This window comes from Heterodontus francisci, chromosome 4, assembly GCF_036365525.1.
Source record: "Heterodontus francisci isolate sHetFra1 chromosome 4, sHetFra1.hap1, whole genome shotgun sequence".
In the NCBI taxonomy this organism is placed as follows: domain Eukaryota; kingdom Metazoa; phylum Chordata; class Chondrichthyes; order Heterodontiformes; family Heterodontidae; genus Heterodontus; species Heterodontus francisci.
Window position 1 is genome coordinate 42,005,706 of NC_090374.1, and position 21,530 is coordinate 42,027,235.

Consider the following 21,530-nt stretch of genomic DNA (forward strand, 5'->3'; position numbering starts at 1 on the left):
TACAGCCTGTCTTTTCTTGGTAGCAGTGCTGCTTTAAACTGCACTTTTTGGCATCCCAATAAATATGTGATTTTTGGGGAAGTTTTTCAGTTTGCACATCTCCATGACTGCCTAGGGTGTCTTTGTTCTTGTTGAGGTCAGCAGGGGGAGGGTTAGATTTAATTAGCCCAAGGTTGGAGTTCTGCTCAGGGATGGAGGCAGTGGGCAGTTGCACTCTGAACTCTCTTTCAGTGCTTTGATGAGTCAGGCAAGGGCTTTTCACCTTAGGGAATGGCTGGTTCCCTTTTTTTCCTGACTATGAGGGAGAATTCTTTGCTAACCATCCCTTTGTCTTCTGGGACACTCCTCCTTGCAAGTATTTGTGCAGATTCTACTGCACTCCCCTGCGACACTTGACTAGGTGAGGCATCACCCTCAGAGTTTGTCTGCCCGCTTGAGGACTTTCTTTGTCTCTGCAGGTCCCTGTAAATGCTGTTAGCCATTCTGGTGGGGTGCTTCTAGTGTCTGCATTTACATAGGAGAATATGGAGTCTAACTTTTCAAATATTTTGGAGTTGGCTGACCGGACGGTAGGGGTTTCCATTTGGGATTCCTCTCGGACTTCCTTTAACCTGCCCTCTTGGTCCCTTTTCCCCTTTCTTTTCTAACCTGTTGCAAGACTTGTGCCTGCCTGTCTCCTTTTGTTCTTGGCAGAGGTCCCTTACAGTTCATCAGCCCTCTGCTGGAGGGTCCTCCAAGCACTGATACAGAATTTAGGGGTGCAGTTTTCACTGCAAGTTGGGGTTTCCCCTCAACCTGGCACATGTGGCAACTCCTACAGTACTCCATCACATCTTTGTGGAGTTTTGGCCAGTCAAACTGTTATCTTATGCAGGCTTTGGATTTTTGTATACGGACATGTACAGCCATCATAATCACATGGGCCATTCTTAATATTTCTCTCCAGTACCTCTGCAGCATCACTAACTGGTGAACCACTATCCACTCCTTGCTCTCTGGTCTGTGAGGAGAACGCCATTTTCCCATCAGTACCTCATTCTTTAAATAGTAGCAATCAGGGACTCCCTCTGCTTTAACTTCAGACTGGGCAGCCTGTGCTAACTCTCTCAATACTGGGTCAGCTCCCTGAGCCTCAGTTAGGGAAGATCCATTTAACTCATTCCCTGGGTCTCCTAACTTTCCAAAGAAAGTCTCAGACAGACAGACCTGGTCATCTACCTGCAGTGCCAATTCAGTCTCCTTTGGGGGAGCAGGTTTGATCATGGCCTGATCCACTACACATTCAGGGAAACTGCAAGGGACCGTCTCCTGCCACGGTCCTGTCTCTCTGACCACCTGCGGTCTTTCTTTCACTACTGGGAAAGCTACCACCTTCACCCCCACCAGATCACTACCTATGAGCAGGTCAACCCCGTCCACAGGCAAACTGGGGACAATCCCTACGGTCACTGGTCCCGAAACTAGGTCGCACTCCAAGTACACCCGGTGTAAAGGTACAGGCTTACACTGCCCTCCAATACCATTCACCACCATTCTAGTGTTTACTGCACTCTCTGGGGAAAAGGTCAGGCCTTTTCCCAGTAAAAGGGATCTAGTGGCCCCTGTGTCCCTGAGAATTACTATGGGATTGCTTGCCCCACTCGAGGGGTATGGGGTTACTTTCCCTTCAGACACAAAACCTTGATAGCCTTCAGCAATCTTATTAAATATTCCTGTACTTGCAGCCGTAAGCTTTCTGGGTCTCACTCTTACTGCAGTTAAAGCCACAGCTTGTTCAGCTGTGCTTTCCATCAGGGTCCCTTCTCTTTCACTGAGCGGGTGTGCCCTGATTAACCCTACAGGTTTTCCCTTTAGTTTCCAGCAGTCAGCTCTTAAATGCCCTGCTTTATTACAATGGAAGCACACAAGTCTCTGGGTCTCACTCTTACTTAGAACATCTTCCTTGTTGGCTGGAGGAGGGCCCCATGTCTCCTGCTTTTCTGTCCCTCCCAGGACTTCTTGGGCTTCTATCACCTTCCCACCCTTTGTCCTTTTCGGATTTGTGGGGGTGATTAGAAAAGGTTCTCCCAGGGGAAACTGACTTATAAATGAGAGAAAACTCAGCCAGCGCTGTGGCTTGCCGGGCTTTATGAACCTTCTGTTCCTCTACATGTGTCTTTATGGAGAGTGGGAGAGAGTTTTTAAATGCCTCTAACAAAATTACTTTTGAGATTTTCATAGCTGAGCCATACTTTAAGAGTCCTCAGCTTCTGGTCAAAAGCCAGCTGCTTATTTCTCACAAACTCCAGTTAAGTTTGATCAGCTTGCTTCTTGAGGGTTCTAAACTTTTGGTGATAGGCTTCCAGTACTAACTCATATGCCCCGAGGATAGCATTTTTTGTCAGTTCATAATCTGATGAACTCTCATCTGGCAACATGGGCTTTTCTGGTTAGCTTACTATGCATCAGCAGAGTCCAAGCCTCAACTGGCCCCTTTAAACTGCCTTGCCAGTTTTTCAAAAGACACAAAAAATGCTTCCACGTCTTCCTCATTGAATTTTTGGATCAGTTGGGAAAGTTTTAACAATTCTGTACCCAGCCCTGAATTACGCTCCTCCATATTGGCCATGCTTTCACTGGGGTTACTCGGTCACCCCCTAGTTAACTCAAGTCACCTCAGCTCTCTCTCTCTTCGCATTCTTTCTGGAAGGTTCTTTCTCTTTCTCCTGTCTCTCTTTCACTCTCTCTCTCTCTCCTTGTCTTTCTCCTGTCTCTCCCTTTCTCTTTCCTCACGCTCCTTCTGGAAGGCTCTTTCTTTCTCTCTTTCCTGTCACTCTTTTTCTTTCGTCCTCTCTCTCTCCCTCCTATCTCTGTCTCTTTCCCTGTCTTCTCATTAAAGTTTCCTCTGTTCCAATTATATCTTTGCTAGCAATACCCTGTCGGGGTCTACTTCTAACCTTGTTTCGGCTTCTTCAGATTCACGGGAAAAATTGTTCGCCACTAGTCTTAGGAGTTCAGACTTTCTAGCCTTGGCACAGACAATGATCCCACACTGCTCAGCCATTTTCCTCAACTCCTCCATAGACAGTGCTTTTAACTTATCCCAAGTTACTCCACCCTGGCTTGGGGAGCTACTAGCTTCAGTTGCAGACATGTTAGTATTCAATCACACACAACCACAAGAAAACCTGTATTGAAATATTTTCTCTTTTTTGAGTGGGGTCAATTTGGCTTCCCACTTCCAATTCTCTTATTTGTCTGTGGGTCAAATCCAGGACACTAGCCCCCAGATTTGTGTTATGACCAGGTGAGAGGGGGGTCCAGGGGTTCCATCTCAGCCTTTACCACTTTTAGCCACAACAGGGTTTAATTTTAGACAATACCGTGTTTTGGCTCCCCCTTCAGTGAATCCTTTTTCACCTCTTACCAACTGTAAGGCAAAGAAATCAGTTAGATAGGTTTTCTTAGACTTAGACAAGAAAGGTGGAAGTTTATTAATCTTAAACTTTAATTTGGATAACAGTTACGAATACGCGATGCAACCACGCTAGCATGCATACGCGATAAACACACACGCAGGTGGAGACAGAAAAAGTAGAAAAGAATAAGGGGGAAAAATTTGAGGCAATAGATGGATTGTAGTTACAGTCCTTTGAGCTTGCTGTTGCTTCTTTGATTGCCGGTAAGTCTTGCTGTTCGTTGGGGCCCAGTGCACGCTTTAACTTGTTTCGATGTAGAAGTCTTTTCTCTCGAGGTTTACATGTCTTCAGTGGGTCCAGAGGCTTGTGAGAAAGCGAGAAAGAGCCAGCCAGGAGAGAGGCTTTCTTTTCCAGCTTCAGTTGTAATCTCTGCAGTCTGTTCAAACTGTCCTGTGAGCACAATTCAAAACTCCAAGTTGGCCAGCAGGTTAGTCATGTGACTAACTGGTTTAACCACTCCTGCGTTTGTGGACTTCAAAGCTCTTCGGGTAGGGGGGGCAGTGGTGTAGTGCTGTCGCTTACCCCTACAAGATGTGGATCACCAGTGCCCAGCCTAATCTCTGTCAATTGAATCAGTGAGCGATTCTTTTGTCTCTCCAAGCACTGTCTCTTAGCATGCAAATGCTTTTCCAGCCACTGCTTGGTCTCTTTAAGCAAATCATCTCTTCACTCCAGCCACAGTTTAAAATTAATGTTCATATGACAAAATTAATATGACTCATTCTTGGCAGGTGGGGGTCTTCATGACAGAGGGCTGAGTGTCTTTGGAACTCTCTTCCTCAAAAGGCAGTGGAAGCAGAGGCTTTGAATATTTTTAGGGCAGAGGTAGTTAGATTCCTGATAAGCAAGGGGGTGGAAGGTTATCAGGGGTAAGCAGGAATATGGAGTTGAGGTTACAATCAGATCAGTCATAATCTTGTTGAATGGCAGGGTAGGCTCGAAGGGCTGAGTGGCCTACTCCTGTTCCTAATTTGTATGTTCGTATGTTCGAGTCCGCAATAGATACAGATTGGTTAAATCCAGGGGCACCATTACACACATTAGAATGGAGAATCAAGCTAACAACAGCTGTCAATGTGGGAGTGCAAAAATAGAAAAATGGAAGTGTCATATATGCAACAGCCAAGGCTGCTGGGATGAACATTTCCTCTGCCGTTGGCTTTAAGCATCCCAAGAAATGAATTTGGGCAGTCACAATTGGGACCTGAGTCACTGGCACAAAACTGTCCCAAATTCATTAATTAGCTGTCAATCTCATTGAGACTGGTTGCCTGCTATGGAAACTGTTCGTTCTCCCAACATTCCCAATCTTGACAGCGGCTTCCTGGCATAAACAGGATAGACACAGGTAGAGATCTGGATTCAATTCAGAGGATCCGTGCGGAAATCCTACTCTCAACTCAGTCATTTAAATTTGAGGCATTTCGAGGCCCTGTTTGCTAGTTTTACCTGGAGCATTTCATGGTAAAGATCTGCTCCGCAAGAACAGTCTCTTTCCAGCCATTCCTTTATGAGCCAGCAACAGAGTAGAACAATGGTTGCTGTAGAAACATTTGATGCCCCAGGAATTTGTGCTGTCCTAACCGAAACAGGAAAGAAGACAGCACTGGTGAATCCAACAGGATGCAATGGGAGAACATCATGGCAGAGGATGACACTCCCAATTCCCAGCACAGTAAACTTCCAATCTCAAATGTGCTGCTGTGGGTTTAGGCAACGGACAAAGGGAAACATGGGAGGGGGGGCAGCCTTCTCGGGCTATTCCTGTGTGTTTGAGTTGACGGCAGAAGAGGGCAACGATTGATGGAGGCGGGAGCAGAGATCTCTATTGTGTTGGTCAGTGAAGGTGTGGAGACTATGGAAGGCAAAAATTAGGAGAGAAAAAAAATTTACAGAAGTAAATTAAACTGTAAACACTGGAAAGATGAATACAGATGACGCCTTACAACGGTCTTGACCTTGAATTTACCTCAGAGAGGAAACCTTGTAAAGAAAGCTTTCAAAGTGTAAACTAAGTCAATGCTTTTACATTGTGTTATCTGGCTACTTAAATGAGCTGTGCGTCGTGAGGTTAGGAGGGGCAGGAAAGTGAAAGAGAGTGAAGTGCAATGTTTTTTTGTAAGCTGTGTGGCCGCACGGCAAACCGGAAGTTCCCACACAGGCCAAACACAAGGTGGTCCCTTTACGTAGCTGCACGTGCACAGCCGCGCCACAAACATTTAAAGGGTCTGCGCACGTAAATAAATACGCTGCGCACAAAAAAATAGTGGGAGAATTGGTGAAATGCCCCAAGAGATTTGAAAAAGGACACCATTCAATTTGAAGATGTAAATGACAACTCTTGAGGATGGTGAAAAAATTATTTTTTTTTGTTTTCTGAGTTACCAAAACTTGTGAACAAGGGTGTTCTTTAAACCCATGACAGATCTTTGTGTGAGATATTTAGTGAGTAGAAGGAAATGTTCTGTGACTGGCTTGCCAGCAATTCCTCATCTAACTGAGGTTCTCAATAATGAAACTTACGACATAGGTGGTCAAGAAAGAACAATTTATCTCCTTTAAAGATACAAAAAGCCTAGTGGCTTATGCAGTATGCTGTGGGTGCTTGGTTCAGAATGCGAAGTGCTCCAGCGTTTAGCATTTACCATTCTGTCAGTGTCTTTACCCATCCTCAGGTAAAGCCTGGCTCCCAACCCAAACCCGACTAGACATGTGTCACGTTCGGGTCGGGTTGGGTCTAAATTCCGAGTTCAGCATTTGGGCTCGGGTCGGGTTGGACATTGCTTCTGGGAAGTCATGGGATCAGGCTTACCCGTGATTCCCCACACCTCTAGCTGCAGGAATAGCCTGCTGCCGGAACAGATGAAGGAGATTTGTGTCGGGTCGGGTCAGGCACCAAAAAAAAAATTAAAGGGCTCGGGCCAGACCTGCTGAGTATTTCCGGCACTTTCTGTTCTCATTTCAGAGTTCCAGCATCCGCAATATTTTGCTCTTGGTTAAATATGCAAGTCTGTTCCCATGTTCCCTTAGGAACTTTCCCGCACTATCTCCATATCCATTGAGTCATTTGTCTGCAGAAATCTATTGATTTCTGTCTTGAACATGCTCAATGATTGGAATTCTCTACCCCAGAGGGCTGGGGAAGCTCAAAGATTCACCACCCTCTGAGTGAAGAAATTCCTCCTCATCTCAGTCTTAAATGGCCTACCCCTTATTCTGAGATTATGTCCCCTGGCTCTGGATTCACCAGCCAGGGGAAACATCTTATCTCATATAAAAGCAAAATACTGCAGATGCTGGAAATCTGAAATAAAAACAAGAAATGCTGGAACCACTCAGCAGGTCTGGCAGCATCTGTGGAAAGAGAAGCAGAGTTAACGTTTCGGGTCAGTGATCCTTCTTCGGAACATCTTATCTGTCCACTCTGTCACGCCCTGTAAGAGTTTTGTAAATTTCAATGGTATCACCTCTCGTTCTTCGAAACTCAAGAATACAGGCGCAGTTTCTGCAATCTCCCCATCCCAGGGATTTGTCTGGTGAACTTCCGTTGCACTCCCTCTATGGAAAGTATATCCTTCCTTAGATGAGGAGACCAAAACTGTACACAATACTCCAGGTGTGGTCTCACCAAGACTCTATACAATTGCAGCAAGACTTCTTTACTCCTGAACTCAAAACTCCTTGCAATGAAGGCTAACATACCATTTGCCTTCCTACATTGCTTGCTGCACCTGCATGCTAGCTTTTAACTGACTCATGAACAAGGACATCCAGGTCCCTTCAGACATCCAACACTTACCAACCTCTCACCATTTAAGAAATATTCTGTATTTCTGTTTTTTCTACCAAAGTGGATACCTTCACCCTTATTCACAATATATTCCATCTGCCTTGTTCTTGCCCAGTCACCTAGCCTGTTCAAGTCCCCTTGAAGCCTCCTTGCATCTTCCTCACAACTTGCATTCCCACCTAGTTTTGTGTCATCAGCAAATTTGGAAATATTACAATTGGTCCCCACATTCAAATCATTGATGTAGATTGTGAACAGCTGTGGCCCAAGCACTGATCATTGCAGTACGCCACTAGTAACAGCCAGCCATCCTGAAAATGACCCATTTATTCCTACTCTCTGCTTTCTGTCTGTTAACCAATTCTCAATCCACACTAGTATATTACCCCCAATTCCATACGCTCTAATTTTGTTTACTAACCCACTGTGTGGGACCTCATCAAAAGCCTTCCGAAAATCCAAATCCACTGGTTCTCCTTTATTTATGCTACAAGTAGCATCCTCAAAAAACTCCAACAGGTTTGTCAAACATGATTTCCCTTTCAAAAATCCATGTTGACCATTATTTTCTAAGTATCCAGTCAACACATTATAATAGATTCTAACATTTTCCCTACTGCTGATGCCAAACTAACAGGTCTGTAGATCTCCATTCTCCCTCTCCTTCCCTTCTTAAATAGTGGGGTTACATTTGCTACTTTCCAGTCTTCTGGAAACCGTTCCAGAATCTATAGAATTTTGAAAGATAGCCACCAAGCATCCACTATCTCTATAGCCACCTCCTTCAATGCTCTGGGATGTAGCTCATCAGGTCCAGGGGATTTATCAACCTTCAATCCAGTTAACTTTTCAAGCACTACCTCTTTACTAATACTAATTTCTTTCAGTTCCTCAGTTTCACAAGTCCCTTGGTTGCCTAATATTCCTGGGAGATTTTCTGTATCTTCTTCCACAAGACACAAAGTAATTGTTCAGTTTCTTCACCATTTCCCTGTTCTCCATTATAAATTCTCCTGTCTCCACCTGTAATGGGCCCACATTTGTCCTAGCTAATTTTTCCTTTTCACATACTTAAAGAAGCTTTTATAGTCCGTCTTTATGTTTCTCGCTAGCTTGCAATCGTATTCTTTTTTCCCTTTCTCTATCAGTTTCTTGGTCATCCTTTGCTGGATTCTAAATTGCTCCCAATCCTCAGGCTTACCACCTTTTCAGGCATCCTTATATGCCACTTCCTTTGATCTAATGCAATCTTTAACTTCTTTTGTTAGCCACGGTTGATTCACCTTTCCCATTGGGTGCTTGTGCTTTAGAGGAACATGTATATCTGTTGTAGACCATGTAGTACTTCTATAAATACTAGCTACTGCCTGTCTACCATCAAATCTTTTAGTGTATTTTCCCAATCCACCATAGCCAACTTGCCCTTCACACTTTCATAGTTTCCCTTATTCAGATTTAAGACCCTAGTTTCAGAATGAACTATATCACAGTCAAACTTAATGTGAAATTCCATCATATTACATTCACTATTTCCCAAAGGCTCCTTTACAAGATTATTAATTAGCCCTTTCTCATTACATAATACTAAATCTAAAATAGCCCAATCCCTAGTTGTTTCTTCAACGTACTGCTCCAGAAACCTATTTTGTACACATTCCAAAAATTCATCCTCCACAGCATTAGTGTTGATTAGGTTTACCCAGTCTACATGTAAATTGAAATCGCCCATTATTATTGTATTACCATGCGTGGGGTGGAAGATGTTGGTATTGTTCTTAATGAATACTTTGCATCTGTCTTCATAAAAGAGGGGGACAATGCAGATATTGTAAGTAAGGAAGAGGGGTGTGAAGTATTGGATGTGATAAACATAGAGAGAGGAAATATTAATGGGATTAGCATCCTTGAAAGTTGATAAATCACCAGGGCCTAGGACACTACCCTAAGGAACTCCTACAGTGATGTCCCAGAGATGAGATGATTGACCTCTAACAACCACAGCCATCTTCCTTTGTACTAGCTGGAATCCAACCAACGGAGCGAATTCCCCCAATTCCCATTGATTCCAGTTTTGCTCGGGCTCCCTGATGCCATACTCGGTCAAATGCTGCCTTGATGTCAAGGGCAGTCACTCTCACCTCGCCTTTGGAGTTCAGCTCTTTTGACCATGTTTGTGATGAGGTCAGAAGCTGAGTGGCCCTGGCAGAACTCAAAATGAACATCACTGAGCAGGTTATTGCTAAGCAAGTGCCGCTTGATAGCATTGTCAATGACACCTTCCATCACTTTACTGATTATCGAGAGTAGACTTTTCGGCTGGTCGATGGCCCCACGCCCAGCGAAAAAATGAAGTCCTCTCTGTATCGTTCTGATCTCCACATTATGAAAAGGATAGAGGGGCTTTGATGAAGCTGCAATAAAGATTCACAAGGATGATACTGGAATTGAGAAGATATAGTTGGAAGGAAAAGCTGAACAGGCTGGGGGGGCTTTTCTCTAGAAAAAAGCAGAGGAGTGAGCTGGTAGACGTTTTAAAATTATGAAGGATTTGATAAGGTAGACATGCAGAAAATGTTTCCACTTGTGGGGCAGTCCAAAAGGAGAGATCATAAATGTGAGACAGTCAATAGTAAATGTAAAAGGGAATTGTTTCTAATTTTGCTGACTAAATATAAGTTGAGTGTAAACCTTATCCACTCTATTTCTTGGCCTAAGATTTTAACCAGGATTGAACCGAGGAAAAAAAATTGGGAAATAACGGCCTTTCTGCAAAAATACTGACAGAGCCAAAGATAAAGAGGGTGAAAAAGATAAATATATTCCTACCGTCCTTATGGCTATAGGTATTCCAGATTCATCAACTGGGCCAATTCCTGCATAATGCGGTGCCTTAATTACCGTGACTTTCTTCTCCTCTTCTGATGTTCTGTAAACCGGCTCTATGCTCATTACATCTGCGCCAGGTGACTTGCTTTGCTGTGAAGTACTTATGTTCTCTGTGGGGAAATTAAAATGAAGTCATGTAAGAAACAAATCAAAGCAATAAAACACATCCTTTAAATGACTCAATTAACATTAGTTGCAAGCTTGTTCTGTGGATTAGGACATTGGGAGCTGGATGTCCTCTTTTTGACACACCCCACTTCAGGTTTCTAAATTCAAAATTAGCAAAAGAATTCTTCAATGCTACACAATTGAAAAATGGATTTAGCATCCATAAACTGGATGCACAACTGCTGCAGCACATCCACTTTACAATTCATTTCCGATTTGAATCTCAAAGGAAACCCTGTAGAAAGAATTAATTTGCATAAACAGACACTGCCCCATCCATGTCAGCAGATTTTAGATTTTAAATAAACTAAATAATGCATTTCAGTCTGAGGCGTCAGGATGGGGGAACAAATTACATTTTACCAAAGTGACACACGTTGAACCTTTTCATGTTTTGCACTCGTATGGTTGTTTGGAGTTCAGTCCTCATGGAGGTAAGAGGCCAATTCATAAAATTACTTGAAATGTGGATCAAAAGATCCACTGCTTACCTCGCAGAGACTTCGTGTTAAATAATATGCATAATAATTGCAGTTTGCTCATTGCTAGGCAAATCATGTAATGAGCATGTAAAAACATCATAATGCATACTGATGTTTCCTCACTTGGTTTCTTACTCCTGTATAAAGCCCCAAAACTGCAACTTTATCCTGTAACCATCTATTTAGCTTTCTGCTCCTTTGCCTTACGTCCTTGTACCACACGGTATTGCTTAATTTATACTGTTCAAGTGTCACAACAAATAAGAACGACGTGTGCATCTACGTAGTGGAAATGAATTGTGTGGTGACAGATAAAGCAATAGCACAATACCTTAACACAAACGCAACCTGAACTAACTTCAGGTTAAAAACTCAGATCGAATCATTAGAATTGCCATGTCAACTTACCAAATTAAATGTGGTTTATCGATAATACAGATTACAGGTTTTTCTTTACAGCACAGAAGGAGGCCATTTGGCCTGTCGCATATGTGCCGCCTCTCTGCAAGGGCAACTCACCTAGTTCCACTTCCCTGCCTTTTCTATGTAGCTCTGCAATTTGTTTTTCTCTTCAGATAATTATCCAGTTCGCTTTTGAATGCCTCGATTGAATCTGCCTCCACCACACTCTCAGGCAGTGCATTCCAGATCCTAACCACTTGCTGAGTAAAAACGTTTTTCCTCATCTCACTGTTGCTTTTTTGCCTATCACTGGTATCCAATGGGTATCCTCTGGTTCTGGATCCTTCTGGCAATGGGAACAGTTTCTCCCTGTCTACTCTGTCCAGACCCCTCAGGATTTTGATCACCTCTATCAAATCTCCACTTAGTCTTCTCTTCTCCAAGGAGAACAGACTCAGCTTCTCCAACCTATCCAATATGAAGTTCCTCATCCCTAGAACCATTCTTGTGAATCATTTCTGCATCTTCTCTAACGCCTTTACATCCTTCTGAACATTGGGACATTCCGAGACAGGATTAACTGACTTAATAGAACACCATTAAAGCAATATTTCCATTTTGTGTTTATAAGCTGCATTAGTATATGCCCTATGGGAATGAATCAAGACGTCACAGGAGACCATGTTCTACCAGTAGTCATGTTTCAGTTAGAATATTGCTGAATGTGGCTGCAATATCTAACTACCAGCTGTGACAGCAGACTGTTTGGAGGAGGGAAAAAAAGGAATACTTGCTGAGAAACAGCAAACCTGAATGGCAGTAGCTCTGCCTTGGGATAAAACACAAATTTTGCAAAACTGTGCAGTAGGAGAAAGGAATATAAAACCCACAGCTGGGTGGACTGGAGCCCACTTAAAGCGAGCATCTGCTCAAGGGGATTACTAATGTAAGAACATGAAACAGGCATCAATTCCAGTAGTAAACCTAACATGCAAGCTCCTGTAATACACAAACATACATACAAATAGATGGTTAGATTCAATAGCAGGGATGCAAATTGTTGAGTAGAGTGGACATCTATTACTGTATTTACACAGTCACTAACTGCACACATCTGTTCACCCAATGAAAGATGCACAGCGCCAGCTCAGCAAGGGTTGGAAATTTCTGGAGAGCTGTTCCCGTTCCTATCAGACGAACTGCGCCAGAATTGCAACAGTTATTGTAGTAGAGCAGAAGCAGTTCTAAGAAGATTCTCAGACATGTTTCCAAAGCCCAATCACCAGCTGATTATTGCTCATTATTTTATCCGATTTTAACATTAAATTGAACTAACATGCAACATTGTTGACACATTCTTAAAGTATCTAAATCAACACCATGTTGTGTAGAGAAACTGAGGATTCTACAGATAGTCGTGACACAGGTTTAAGCAACTGCCCACCCCCTTTCCTGATCAAATAAAAATCCCTCCTTCTGTACAGAATGGGAGAGCGCGAGACAGAGCGAGCGACCCAGACATATATACACACAAATCCACATCCACTCCATCACAAAAACCGCCTAGTCCCACCTACATATCATCACCCATCTCTGTCCCTGCCTCAGCTCATCTGCTACTGAAAGCCACATCCATGCTTTTGCCACCTTGTGATGCAATGATTCCATATTCTCCTGCCTGGCCTTCCACTCTGCACCTTCTGTAGACTTCAGCTTGCCCAAAACTCTACTGCTCACACCCCTATCCCACAACTTGTCCCTTTGCTCGCTGATCTATGTTCGCACTCTCAAATTTAAAATTCTCATCCTTAGTCTTCAAACCTTTCATAGCCTCATCCTTCATTACTTTTGTGACCTCCTATAATTCTACCTGAACTTTCCATTCCTATGACTCTGGTTCCCTTCGCCCCACCATTGGTGGGCATGTCGTCAGATGTCTAACCTTAGTCACTCTCATTTCTGGTCAATTTATTGACCAACTGAGATCCCAAATATGATGTTCAATATTATAATAAATATTTTTCTCTATCATTTAGTCAACAAAGACCCACAGAACACTAAAGCAACAGTCATTACATAATGATTTAACAAAATACTTGAACGTTTGACATTTAATTACTTACACCTTTAAAGTGGCAGCACATTTATGAGTCTTTAAACATTTCATTGAACTAGGACCCTTACTAGTGTATTAAATAAATTCTATGGTAATAAAGCTACAAACATTTGTGGCCTTGAGATTTTCAAATGTGTAAGAATACCGACTACTGTTACATTTTTCAGCAAAACTCACTGAACAATATAGGTCATTGTTACAGATTAGACTAATGGCTGTGTGCCACATGATTAATTCAAAGCTTATTACACAATTGCACAAAGTAAACATTGCACAGAAGCAGCTTACCCATGGTTCTGCTGTGCTGCATTGTAACAATGTTTGGATTTACTGAAGGTGGTGAAGAGTAAGCTGATGATGGTGAGAAGGGCCTTTGCAAGTAACTCATTGGACTGCTCCTATCAGTGCCAGAATTTCCATTCATCGCCATCTGTGTGCAGCATGAACAAAACAGACCATTATGATTGCCCAGCAATGAATTAATACTACTTGTATCGAAGAGGGACGATGTAAGACTTCGTCATCCAGAAAAGGCAGCAAAGGTGATGTGATTAGTATGTACAGAAACATACACAGGTCACTAAAGTGAGTACAGATCGCTAACGTGAATACAGAGAAAACAGCTTTCCTCCACCCCAAAGCATTCCAACTTTTCAGACAAATGCTTTCACACACTACTGCAGTCTTCCAGGCAGGGATACCATTTCTGTCACACAGTTCCCCCACCCCAGTCTCCAAATTAGTTTAGTTTCAACTGCATTACGGGTTCTGACAATGCTAACGTTATGGTTATCCCCAAATGAGGGAATATTAGTTACAATGAGAATAAAACTAAATGTTTTTTGTCACGTCATGCAGTCAGTGTTTTCACATCTACAAAGAAACCTGGGTTAGAATAGGATAAATAATGAAGATGCCTGAAATTTGGTAAAATACAACCTTTTGTTATTTTCTCGGGTAACTGGTTTAGTTAATAATGAATGATGAACATGTACATATTTGGGATTTCACTCATTTTGGCATGAGGTGCTGGTGCATGTGTCCACGAAATGTATATTTACCTGACACTCTCTCTCCTGGTTCTACATTAAATCATTTGAACCTATGGATGCCCCACCGCCATCATTTAATTATGCCATTACATCATCAGACCTCCATGTTGATTTAAAATGATAAAGGAATTAGTTCTGTCAGTACCAGGTGGAGAGAGAAGAACCAATTCAAAACTAATGTTCTCATAGGGACTTTACAATGCTGTGAAATTAGTTTTTTTTTACAAACTCTGAGAAAGACAATCTGTAGCATGTTAGTTCAAGCAGTGAACATACATGTATCTGACTATGTTTTGAACCTTTCCTGCTTGTGTATAAACATCGAGAATCTACACATAACCATTTCTTCAAAGGGACCTCAAACTCAATTCAGATTGTGGTTGAGCTGAAAGCTTGCTTTGTTACATAACTCAATCTTGTGCTGAAGGATGTTCCTGGCCTTATAAACAGTACAATAAGCACAGAAGTATTTAAAGATTAAGAAATAGCTATAGCTATTTAATACTTCCTTTGTGGCAAGGCAAACACAGGGAGGATTTCCTGTTACAAGAATACCTTCCAGAAGCTGCCGATTTCCAACATATGATAGAGACAGAATCAAAAATTTGATGAAATGAAGATAGACCAGAAGAGGAAAGCACAGTTCAAACATAATTTTTCTCATTTAATAAATATTGAGAAAGTGGAGATTAGCACATTCCACAGCAGATCTGTCTGTGATTAAAACATTCACAAGGACAGATTTTGATATCAGGCAAAGGGTCCAATATGTATTGATTTATATTTAAAAACAATGAATGCAACATGTCATTGTAATTTCCCAGTTTGTAAAAGTCTTGATAAAATTGATTGCATCTACCCTACTCTCAGAGATTCTGAGATCCTGAGGTAAAATGATGGTTAAAATATACAGATTGTAAGTGAGACTGAAGAAGCTTTCGGATCAGTCTTGATTTGAACTAGGTTTTTAGTATCTGTAACAGAAGGGGTTAGTTAAAATTTGTTGCATATACCAGAAACGAACAAAATGGCAGCATAAATTCAGTAAAACCTAGCAAAATCCTATCTGTGGCAAACATTTTAATTGGTCCATTTTGTTCCCAATTCTGAACCTTTTAGAAAAGTGATGTATGGCACAATAAGGTGCACCACAGCTATGTGAATAAACCAAACAAAAAGGACATCCATTCCTGCTAAGTGACGAACTGTTAGTAGATACCAGTGATTGCAGGTAGGACAGATGGGAGGTGAATCACATAAGCAAAGAACAACACATCATACAGAACATGCAGACGCCTTGAGCACGAGAGATTCTGGTTATGTTATTCCCTACTGAAATGATGCCACCTAGTTTAGCAAGGTGGGTTAACAGGAAGGGTAATTACATGAGCGGGAGCAGTAGTAGTGGTAGTTGCATCATCAGTTATTGCGGACATCCGACTCAGGGTAGGGGATGGAGTGTCAGAATGATCCGTGGTGTCGTAGCTACAGGTTTGCAGCTCATCTAGAATGGCCGTGGAGGACTCACTTAGGTTGCAAGATGAATATTCACTCAGAGTGGAGTCAGTAACAAACGAAGATGCTTCATTCAGGTTTGTGAAAGGATTCAAGGACAGGGAAGGAAAACTGTAAGATGACAGGGTAGGACAATGGGCTTTCTGGAGGTGGGAAGGGATGAAGTCATCGAAGGTTGGCAAGGTAGCTGGCTCTCGCTCCACACCATAGGAAAACGAGAGAAGGGTCCTGTTAGTAGGTAGCAGAGGAAGAGGTGAAGCAACGTCTGGTGAGATTTGCCTGCATCCCTGTGATGTATTAATCTTGGATGCCATTTTCTCTTCTGACTGATTTTCAGGCTGAAGGAGGGAGATTATGGGTGTAAACACAAGAACAAGTTATTAAATGTTGGGGATAACAATCTTCCAAACAATGCCTTCACTTAATTCTCAAATTCTCATTAACTATAGATTGTATTAAAACAAAATAGCATCATGGTCTTGTTCTGTGCCTCTATTGTGTGATTGACAGAAACTGCATTCAAATTTTATAATCCATAACTAAGCAGTTTCAAATGTACAAAACAACAATTAGGCCCATCGCCTGACACTGATGTCAGAGGGCCTGGTCCTGTCCAGCATTCAGCTGCTCTAAATTGTGGATCCCATGTGCTTCTTATGTTACATGCCAACTACATAGTTGAGCACAGACAAATCAGGCCACAGTAGGCACGATGGTGCAGTGATAATGTTACTGGACTAGTAGTCCAGAGGCCCTGACTAATGCTCTGGGGACACGAGTTCAAATCCCACCACAGGAGCTGGTTGAATTTAAATTCTAATAATTAATAAATCTGAAATCAAAAGCTAGTCTCAGTAATGGTGACCAACTACTGGATTGTTATAAAAACTCATATGGTTTACTAACTTTCTTTAGGGAAGGAAATTTGCTGTCTGGCTGACATGTGACGCCAGACCCACAGCAATGTGGTTGACTCTTAACTGCCCTCTGAAATAAACCAGCAAGCAACTCAGTTGTACCAAAACCACTACCTGGCATTGACCTAGGCGCCAGACAATGGCACATCCTGCCCAGTCCACCCTGCAAAGTAATTCTTACTAACATCTGGGAGCTTGTGCCAAAATTGGGAGAGCTGTCCCACAGACTAGTCAAGCAACAGCCTGATATAGTCATACTCACCAAATCATATCTTACAACCAATGTCCGAGACTCTTCCATCACCATACCAGAGGTGGCGGCACAGTGGTGTACAGTTGGGAGGGGGTTGCCCTGGGAATCCTCAACATTGACTCTGGATCCCATGAAGTCTCATAGCATCAGGTCAAACTTGGGCAAGGAAACCTCCTGCTGATTACCACCTACCACCTTCCCTCAGCTGATGAATCAGTGCTCCTTTATGTTGACCACCACTTGGAGGAAGCACTGAGGGCAGCAAGGGCACAGAATGTACTCTGGGTAGGGGACTTCAATGTCCATCACTGAGAGAGGCTCAGTAGTACCGATACTGACCAAGCTGGCAGAGTCCTGAAGGACATATCTGCCAAACTGGGCCTGTGGCAGGAGGTGAGAGAACCAACAAGAGGGTAAAACCTTCTTGACATCGCCCTCACCAATCTGTCTGCCGCAGATGCATCTGTCAATGACAGTATTGCTAGGAGTGACCACCGCACAGTCCTTGTGGAGACAAAGTCCTGTCTTCACATTGAGTATACTGCCCATCGTGTAGTGTGGCACTACCACTGTGCTGAATAGGATAGATTCAGAACAGATTCAGCAGCTCAAAATTGTGCATCCATGAGGTGCTGTGGACCATCAGCAGCAGCAGAATTGTATGCAAAGACAATCTGTAACCACATGGCTCGGCATATCTCCCACTCTATCACTACCATCAAGTCAGGTGATCAATCCTGGTTCAATGAGGAGTGCAGGAAAGCATGCCAGGAGCAGCACCAGGCATAGCTAAAAATGAGGTGTCAACTTGAAGCTACAACACAGGACTACCTGCATTCTAAACAGCGGAAGCAGCATGCAATAGACAGAGCTATGTGATCCTACAAGCAATGGATCAGATCAAAGCTCTGCAATTTTGTACGAATTTCAAACTCAACATTTGATTTAGATCACCATTAATTATAATAATCATTTTCAATGTAGCAACTAGAACTTAAGTGGCAAGTCTCGATTACACCTTCTATGCCAGCAAGCTTCTTTAAATAAAAATCTCAAAGTTGTTTGAGCCTAACCTGGAAAATTTCAGTAAAAAGTAGATTTTGTTTTAAATTTAAAAAACCTTTTCCCTTCCCCCTTGAAGGTAAAATTCTTAATGTGCAGAACAACATAGCAAGTATCTATATAGCGCCTTAAACGTCAGAGTTGTGGAGAGGCGACCAAAGTTGCAGTCAAAGAGAAAGGTTTGAGGAATCTTTTGAAGATGGAGAGAGATGTTATACGGCAGAGAACTCCAGACTGCAGAAAGAGGACAGTGAAAGGTTCTACCATAAATGATGGGTAGCATGGAAGATCAGTGGGTGCAAACTGAACAATACCACTAAAAGATGATGTAGAGGTAGAGTGCAGTAAGATCATAGAATGCAACGATTAAGCAAGTCAACAATTCTGAAATCAATACGCTGGGGGAAGGGAAGCCAGTGGAGAATGATGGGGCTAGATTGACAGACGAGTGAGAATTGGTGTAGAAAAGGATGCAGGGTGCAAAGTTCTGAATGGGTCTGTGTAGGGTAGAGCCCAGAGGCCATTAAGGATAGCATTGGAGAAGTCACTGAAGAAAAAACTTGCACTTGTGTAGTACCTTTCACAACCTGCAGCAGCCCTAAAGCGCTTCACAGCTAATTAAATGTTTTGAAGTGCAGTCACTGTTTCAATGCAGGGCAGGGTGACAGGCAATTTGCACACAGCAAGGGCACACATAAATAGCAACGAGATAAATGACCAGATCATCTGTTTTAGGGGTGTTGATCAAGATCTAAATGTTGGCTAGGACACTGGGAGAACTCCCTTGCTCTTGTTTGAATCGTGCCACGGGATCTTTTAAATCTACTTAAGAGGGCTACTTGAAAGACAGCACCTCTGACACAGCAGCCCTCCTTCAGTACTGCACTGAAGTGCCAGCCTAAATAATGTAATCGAGCTTCTGGAGTGGGGTGGAGGCGAGAGATCTACTATGAAGCCAAGGCTGGCAGCCCTTCATGTGAAAATTTCAGTAGCAATTGACACTGTGGTTGGGGCGAATGTGAGTAGAACTGCAAAGATAGAAAGAAGTAGTTCTGGTGGTGGATAGAGGTTAGAAGCAGTAATCAGAGCCACACAGACCACGGACATGAAGCACCTTCAAGTTCCGACTGTGTGAGCAGCAGGAATAAGGTTAGAATCAGGGGCTAGAGTATGGATGAGCCACACAGAATAGCTTTAACTTTGGCAAAGTTAGGTTGGTTGAGTATAATATGACAGCAACAGAACTTCCACATGCTGAAGTGACAATCTTTCACACATTCAATATTTCAATCTTTTTTTATTGATAATGCTCTTATGTGCCTTGGGATATTTTACTTCATTCAATGTGTTATATAAATGCGAATTGTTTTTTGTAAGTTGTGAGCATGGCCAGCAAGTGTTTTTCAGTCATGGAGAGGTTTCAATCCTTTCCTGTCCTTAACTGCAACACACTAGAAGAACTTCCAGTGGGTTAAGAGTGACTGATTGATTTACAGGTGCTCTTTCCCTGCCCTGTCAGTAAGGTTGAAGTCACTTCCACCCTAGTTGAAATTATCAAAACTGGACTTTGCTGATTTTAAACGGAGTGAAATCTCCCCGAGTCCCTCCAGATGTTCCTACACTATACTGTAATTCTAACTACAGATTTTCCGCACACTTACAACTCACAAAGTCCCACGTCTACGAACATCAGTTGTAGTACAGTCATAGAGTTATACAGCACAGAAACAGGCCCTTCAGCCCATCGTGTCTGTGCCGGTCATCAAGCAGCTATCTATTTTAATCCCATTTTCCAGCACTTGGCCCAAAGCCTTGTATGCTATTGCGTTTTAAGTGCACATCTAAATACTTCTTAAATGTTGTGAGGGTTCCTGTCTCGACCACCCCTTCAGGCAGTGTGTTCCAGATTCCAACCAACCTCTGGGTGAAAAAATGTTTTCCTCAAATCCCCTCTAAACCTCCTACCCCTTACCTTAAACATGCCCCCTGGTTATTGACACCTCAGCTAAGGGAAAAAGTTTCTTCCTATCTACCCTATCTATGCTCCTTATAATCTTGTACATCTCAATCAGGTCCCCCCTCAGCCTTCTCTGCTCTAAGGAAAACAACCCTAGCCTATCCAGTCTCTCTTCATAGCTGAAATGCTTCAGCCCAGGCAACATCCTGGTGAATCTCCTCTGCACCCTCTCCAGTGCAATCCATCCTTCCTATAGTGTGGTGCCTAGAACTGTACACAGTACTCCAGCTGTGGCCTAACCAGCATTTCATACAGTTTCATCATAACCTCCCTGCTCTTATATTCTATGCCTCGGCTAATAAAGGCAAGTATCCCATATGCCTTCCTATCTACCTGTGCTGCTGTCTTCAGTGATCTATGGACAAGTACACCAAGGTCCCTCTGACCTTCTGCATTTCCCAGGGTCCTACCATCCATTGTATATTCCCTTCGAGTCATAGGGTCATACAGTTGCACAGCATAGAAACAGGCCCTTCGGCCCACTGCGTCCATGCCAACCATAATGCCTATCTATACTAATCCCACCTGCCTGCATTAATTCCAAATCCCTCTATGCCTTGCTCATTCAAGTACCTGTTCAGATGCCTATTAAATGTCGCTATTGTTCCTGCCTCCACCATCTCCTCAGGCAGCTCATTCCAGATACCCACTATTCTTTGTGTGAAAAATGTACCCCTTTGATCCCCTTTAAACCTCCCCCCTCTCACCTTAAATCTATGCCCTCTAGTTTTACTCACCCCTACTGTGGGAAACAGACTCTGGCTATCTACGCCTCTCATAATTTTATATACCTCCATCAATTCCCCTCTCAGCCTCCTTCGCTCCAGGGAAAACAGACCCAGCCTATCCAATCTCTCTTTATAACTCAAGCCCTCCAAACCAGGCAACATCCTTGTGAATCTTTTCTGCACCCTCTCTAGCTTAATCACACCTTTCCTGTAGTGCGGTTACTAGAACTGCACACAGTACTCCAAATGCGGCCGAACCAACGTTATGCACAACTGTAACATGACGTCCCAATTCTTGTACTCAATGCTTAGGCCGATGAAGGCAAGCATGCCATACGCCTTCTTCAGCACCCTGTCTACCTGTGTTGCCACTTTCAGGGAACTATGCACTTGCACCCAAAGGTCTCTCTACTCAACAGCACTCCCCAGGGCCCTGCCATTCACTGTATATGTCCTGCCCTGGTTTAACTTCCCAAAATGCATCACTTCACACTTGTCTGCGTTAAATTCCATTTGCCACTCCCTTGCCCACTTTCCCAGTTTATCTATATCCTGTTGTAACCTTAGACAACCTTCTTCACTGTCCACTATACCACCAATTTTGGGGTCATCTGCAAACTTACTAATCATGCCCCCCACATTCATATCCAAGTCATATCCAAGTCTAGCACTGATCTCTGCGGC

The 21,530-nt window shown here is 42.9% G+C and overlaps 1 protein-coding gene across 1 annotated transcript in view; it reads right to left on the reverse strand.

Moving 5' to 3' along the window:
* The window catches only part of sorbs2b (sorbin and SH3 domain containing 2b), a 284,278-nt gene that overhangs the window by 140,615 nt on the left and 122,133 nt on the right, over nt 1-21,530 (reverse strand). Inside the window, exons 8-9 of the mRNA XM_068029420.1 lie at nt 13,591-13,732; nt 10,075-10,244 (exon numbers count right to left, since the gene is read on the reverse strand). Of these exons, the coding sequence (XP_067885521.1) occupies nt 10,075-10,244; nt 13,591-13,732 (312 nt within the window). The remainder of the gene's footprint in view (nt 1-10,074; nt 10,245-13,590; nt 13,733-21,530) is intronic.